The sequence below is a fragment of the Corvus brachyrhynchos genome, unplaced genomic scaffold, assembly GCF_000691975.1.
Source record: "Corvus brachyrhynchos isolate BGI_N302 unplaced genomic scaffold, ASM69197v1 scaffold172, whole genome shotgun sequence".
Classification (NCBI taxonomy): Eukaryota; Metazoa; Chordata; class Aves; order Passeriformes; family Corvidae; genus Corvus; species Corvus brachyrhynchos.
The window spans coordinates 46,937-53,221 of NW_008236760.1; the positions used below are offsets into that span (position 1 = coordinate 46,937).

General features: G+C 41.2%; 1 protein-coding gene across 1 annotated transcript in view; it reads left to right on the forward strand.

The window, feature by feature from the left end:
- LOC103625222 (E3 ubiquitin-protein ligase KCMF1) overlaps window positions 1–6,285 on the forward strand; it is a 77,401-nt gene that overhangs the window by 9,114 nt on the left and 62,002 nt on the right. The window contains exon 2 of the mRNA XM_008644630.2: window positions 3,960–4,127. Coding sequence (XP_008642852.1) covers window positions 3,960–4,127 — 168 coding nt within the window. The remainder of the gene's footprint in view (window positions 1–3,959; window positions 4,128–6,285) is intronic.

The following is a 6,285-nucleotide window of genomic DNA, read 5'->3' on the forward strand; positions in this document are numbered from 1 at the left end:
TGTATTTCAATGCCTTAGAAAGCCTCGAGCAGCCTAGAGAGGTAGCACGGGCGATGTAGCACTTTAGTAGCTCTAAAATCGGTACCTGAATCAGCTGCAAAGCAAATACCATCAGCAGAAGCAAAGAGGGAGAAATATAGCTCCCTGCTCGCTCAATTTCCTGCAGTTAGAAGCCTTCAAATGAGACAGACGACAAGAGATGTTCACAGGAAGATAGCTGAGCTGAGAGAGAGGGCGGAGCCTCCCCTCGACCATCTTTTATTTGGAGAAGGGGAAAGGGGAGGACTGGGGTCGGACCCGGGGTGAGCGGCCAATCAGACACTGCTAAAGAGTTTGAGTTACATTTGGTTTTGCCCGCGCTTAGAACAAAGGAGCTCGGAGCACATGGGCAGGAGCACGTGTCTTTGGGAGGGGGAGGGGAAGCTCAGAGCAGGCAGCAACAAAATAGGGTCCCAATGCAACGTCTGCTCGAGTAAGCAGAGCTCCACTCAACCATAGAAGGAAGGCAGCAGAGGGCAGAACCCTGCAGTGGTGATGAATTCTCCCCACAGCGACCACAGCTTCTCCCCTCTCCAAACACCTTGAGAGCAAGAGAGCTAGGAGCTCCACTCAACCCCTCTGAATGCTGGGAGAACAAGAGACCTAGGGGCTCCACCCAACCCTTTTTCCCCAGTCCAAATCTCACAGCATCTCTGCCTTACACTAGAAAACCCTAGGTAAAAGACAGTATCCAGGGACCCGTCTCCCGAGCTGTGGCCAGGTCTTTTGTCTCTCTTAAGTATCCAGTCCTTACTGTCTCCTGGCAACACCTATGGGGAAAATTTTTTAAGAGAAAAAGAAAAACAAAAGGAGAACTCCTAAAACCCCAACAGTTTTCCATCCCACCTTTTCATATTTTCCCAATGGTCACACAGGAAGAATCACAGGTCAGTTCATGGGGTGTACCCTTCCTCTCTAGCTGGGGGACGTCTGCTTCTGGTTACAGGACCTGTGGTTGGAACTGACAAGATTTGGAGGTCCTCTTTAATCCCCTTCCTAAATTTCTGATGAGTCTCCTCAATCCTGTCTTCCATTTTTTGTATGTGCTCTGACAGACTTGTTTCCTCAGCTGAGATTCTTGCTTGAGTTGGGCCTTGCACAGTGTCTGCATATGCCCAGAGCCTACTCACCATAGTATTCACTGTCTTGTCCCACTCATTCCACTTCATCATTGCTAAAGCAGAGGCATATTCTTGTGGCCCGAGTCGTGCAAGTTTTAGCCACATCACTGGTGTGCATTTTACCATGTCTGGACTCCTAATTGTTTGGTCATCTAAGAAAACTATCACCACCAGTTCTCTCAAGCATTGAATCCCTTGTTCTATGGTCTTCCATGAGGTTTGCTGCAACTGGAGATCTCGGCACAGGTATCTTTCCTTCACACTTCTTAAGAGACATGTTCAGAGACTGAGAGCTTTGGGCCCCCTTGTCATCCCTTGGTCAATACCCACATCATGTGACAGAGATCCCAAATGCCTCACTTCAGTGCCATCCAAAATTGTATTATCGCCTGTGGCGTCCCATATTTGGACTAACCAACTTAATGTAGATTCATCAGGCTGTCTGGTTTAATCTTTTCTTAGGCTATGAAGGCTCTCTATGGACAGAGACTCTGTAATAATTTCTGGTTTGGATTTCTCTGCTGTCTGTGAGGATCCTGGCTCCCCATCATCATTCACTGGGCGAATGGATTTGGCTTTGTGTTTCCTTCTCTGGACAGGGGCAATTGCTATTGGCTTAGGCTCCCCATCTGGTTTAGCTGCAGCCTGAGTGACTGGGATGTCTGCTGATTCATCCTCCTGCCCATCTGGCTGTGTCTGCTGCCTTACAGTATCTAGCAGTGTGTGGTAAGCATTAGCCAGGACCCAGCACATTGCAATGAGCTTTTTCTTCTCATTAGAGTTGTCATTGCAATTTTCTTTTAGATATTTCCCCACCTCAGCTGGATTCTGAATTTGTTCAGGGGGGAAGTTCCAAGCTATCGCGTCAGAGAATTCCTTCAGGGTTTGGCCTATGTCCTCCCACACATCATACCACTCAGAATTTTCCATGACTGGGGCAGGTGTCTGGACAGCCTCTCTGGAAATCTCAGCCCTGATTCTAGACAAGCTGCAAACCATATAGAGGAAACCTACTAGATAAAACTGTTTATCAGTCCACATGTGTACTTGTGTATTGGTAATTAACAGTAGAAAAACTGAAAAAGTCTTGCTATTTTCTAAGGTAAAATGCATCAAAAACTTTATTTAAAAATAAGCCAGATTATTTTTCTTTGGTGATCATTTCCATGAGGCCATTCTGAAGAAGGTACAGGAAAACTTTCCATTGAATAGGAAATAATTTTAAAAGCTTTTAAAAAGTTATTGTTGCATCATGTAAATCAGAACTTCATGAATAAGCTTGAATCCTTTTCACAACTTGTTTATTCGTTTGCCCTTTCTGTTCCCTGCTTATAATTGGACCCCTCCTGAGTGTGTGTTTTTCCTCAAAACCTGAGATTGATTAGGATGCATTCAATTCACTTTGGCATTGTTATCTTTCAGTGTTCTGGGGGTTTTTTTGTGGGTTTTTTTTTTTATTTTTTTAAGGTGTAGAGAGGCAAACTCCTAAAATTTTAATTAATGCAGTGTATGGGTTAAAAAACCACAGCTGAATTTCTGAGGCTTTTTTTTTCTTGATGCTTTTCTCTCCTGTTACATAAAAGGGTATGAAAGTAGTGTGTTATGCCACCTGCTGTCAGGTTATCAAAATGAAAATGTGGTAATTTAGAATGATATGAAGAAATACTAGCTGGGAGAGATGTTGTGAGAATTGTCTCTATGTAATTTAACTTTGCTCCCTGGACCTGACATCACAAGTAGTAGTGGTGACTTGTGTTAATACTAGATTTTTATCTGATAATGGAGTTTATAATTAGGAAATGACCATTGGGATATTTGCAGTTTTGAGATCTTGATGATCTTCCTCTACTAGTCCTCTTAGAGTCAATGTTGGTGCTTTCTTCCAAGAACATTGTTTCTATAACATTTTCTGCATTTGCACTGAGCTATGAAAAGCTTGTTTAAATTGATCCTAAAGGAGGACTTCGATCAAAATATCGCATGTGTTGTACACACTAGTTATTATCATGAAGGCCTTTAATTTACTACTGCAATGATGGAAGTTTTTGTGGGCCTTGACAGATGAAAAGATGATGATGCTTCCTTTGCCCTTATCTAAATTAACAGCAGAGAACTGAAATGACACAGACAAAATTGCAAAAACCTTTAGAAGATAATTTTTTCCTGACCCAGGGAGTGTGACTGATTGATTTACAGTACAAAGTTTGAACTTTCGAAAGGTAGAAGCTGAAGAGATGATACAACATAAAATTAAGATGTATTCAAAGTTATTCTGTACTTCAAAATAGAAGACCTAAATTTTTGCTCTCGGATATGTTTATATTGTGAAAAATGGTTGTGGCATTCTTCATAATTTAATTATTAGAAAGTATAAAAATAAACACAAAAGCCAGGGAGGGGTGGTATTATGTGGTGGTGGTGGTGGTGTGTGGTTTTGTGTGACTTGCGGGATGGTCTGCTGTGGACTTTGTTTTGTTGTTTTCACAAAGTATACTATTTAACCTTGAGTGTTTTGAACCAAGCTTTCAAACAGTGGAAAAAAGTGATTAAAAAGAATTTATATCCTAACAAATTATCATTTTGAGTGCTTGACTGGTTTTTATTTTACTTTAACTTTCACTTTGGATGATTACTGCCTTTTTAAAGATATAAATATGCTTAAAATTGTGTTATTGTGCATCAGCTCCATAAAAGCTTCTTGGTTAAATTCCTTTCATTGTTGGGGGCTATAGCAACAATCTGTATCATTAAACCAATGTGAAATTATTGTTGTTTTCAAGCAATTTTCTTTGTTCACAGGTGTCAGCTGTGATGCATGTTTAAAAGGAAATTTTCGAGGTCGCAGATACAAGTGTTTAATTTGCTACGATTACGATTTGTGTGCAACTTGTTATGAGAGTGGTGCAACAACAACGAGGCATACAACTGACCATCCAATGCAGTGCATACTAACAAGAGTAGATTTTGGTAAGTAATAATTTAATTTATATTAAAGCTGTTTGCAGTAGTTAAAAACTTGTATTTTATTTCACTACTTGGGAACTTTTGTCCCTCCAAATAGCATGCTGAAAATCATAGCAAATTCCTGTATCCTGATACAAAGCTTGTTCTGTCTTTGGTTCTAGCATATGAAATATGTTTTATTCTTTTGGGTTAAGTGTTTTGGCACACAGCAAATTATCAGACTATTAAATATATATATCTGATAAAACGAATTGCTCCTAAATTAACTTTCAATTCGAAAGGTGCAACAAAACTACATGCACCCACCCCTCCTTTCCCCAATATGTTGTACCAGAAAGTACCATGGTGAAGAAGAGAAATAATAGTGAGAGTTTAGGGAAAATGTTGTTTTGTAGTTACATCAGGGGATGTTAATGCAGTCAAGGATGGTAGGCTGTACTGAATGTGGAAGGCTAGTGGCAAGGGCTAGGAAGTAGTCCTCTAAATTACTGGGTTTTTTCCCTGAGTCATTTCTATCACATCATATTTATAACACGAGTGTTGTGATTCAGGAGATACTTTCATAGCAAATCTTTGCATTTAAAACATTGGATGTTTATTTCTTCATATACCTGTTTTAAGCCTACAAGGCTCACATTTTAATAAAAACTGTTTGTAGTGATTCTTGATTCTTGATAGGCTGGAGAGTTGGGTGGAGAGAAACCTAATGAGGTTCAACAAGGGCAAGTGTAGGGTCCTGTACCTGGGGAGGAATAACCCCAAGTACCAGTACAGGTTGGGGGCTGACCTACTAAAGAGCAGCGCTGCAGAGAAGGACCTGGGAATCTTGGTGGATGCCAAGTTAACCATGAGCCAGCAGTGTGCCCTGGGGCCAGAAGGGCCAATGGGATTCTGGGGTGCATTAGGAAGAGTGTGGCCAGCAGGTCGAGGGAGGTGATCCTGCTCCTCTACTCAGCCCTAGTGAGGCCACATCTGGAGTGCTGTGTCCAGTTCTGGGCTTCTCAGTACAAAAAAGACAAAGAGCTACTGAAGAAAGAGAGTCCAGCAGAGGCCACAAAGATGATTAGGAATCTGGAGCATCTCTCTTATGAGGAGATACTGCAGGAGCTGAACCTGGTTAGTATGGAGAAAACTGAGGGGATCTCATTAATGCATATAAATACCTCAAAGGCAGGTGCCAAGAGGATGGTGCCAGACTGATCAGTGGTGCCCAGTGACAGGACAAAGAGCAATGGCCATAAACTAAAACACAAGAAGTTCCACCTCCACATGAGGAAGAAAGTCTTTCCATTGAGAATGGCAGAGCACTGGAACAGGCTGCCCAAGGAGGGCATGGAGTCTACCTCTCTGGAGACATTCAAAACCCGCCCAAATGTGTTCCTGTGTAACCTGCTCTAGGTGACCCTGACTTGGCAGGTTTGGACTAGATGACCTCCAGAGATCCCTTCCAAACCTAACAATTCTGTGATTGTAGTGTAGACATTGTTGTTGAAGTTTTAAATTTTTTAGTAATTTTTTTAGCTTTTTGATTTAAAAAAAGTATTGAATATACACATTATGCTATTTCCTATATGCATTTAAAGCTCAAAACAGCTGAATATACCAATATATAGCTTCTTTCTCAGATCTCTCTGAGCAGAGAAGTATCTCGTTCATGTCTAATTCTCCAGTAGCTGCTTGCCCTAAGCCTGCCTTGTAATGACTTTGAAATCTGTGCTCTGAGAATCCAGAGTTTGGAAAGATGTAGCGGGTTGAGTTCGAAACCAGGCAGAAACACCAATTAAATATGTAGTGGTTTTGGTTCAAAATATTCATTACTTACTTATTTTCCTTCTGTGAGATAAGAATTAGGAGAAAAGCAAAGCAGGCACAAACCTTAAACAGTTGCAGTACAATGAAAGAGCTTTATTACTAATAGAATTAAAAGTAAAGAGAAAATAACAAAACAAAATTAAAGCAAATCCCCCCCCCCTTTCCAGCACTTCTCTCCTTTTACCTAGCTCACACAAGGGATAACAGAACATGGGATGTTAGTCAGTGTTGCAGTTCTTGAAAAAAGTCTCTCTCTTATGCTTAAGGAAAAAAGTGTTTTCCTTCAGTCGCACGTGGTTCCCAAACTGCCACTAACAGCAGACCCGCCCGGAAACAAACAATCTGCTGT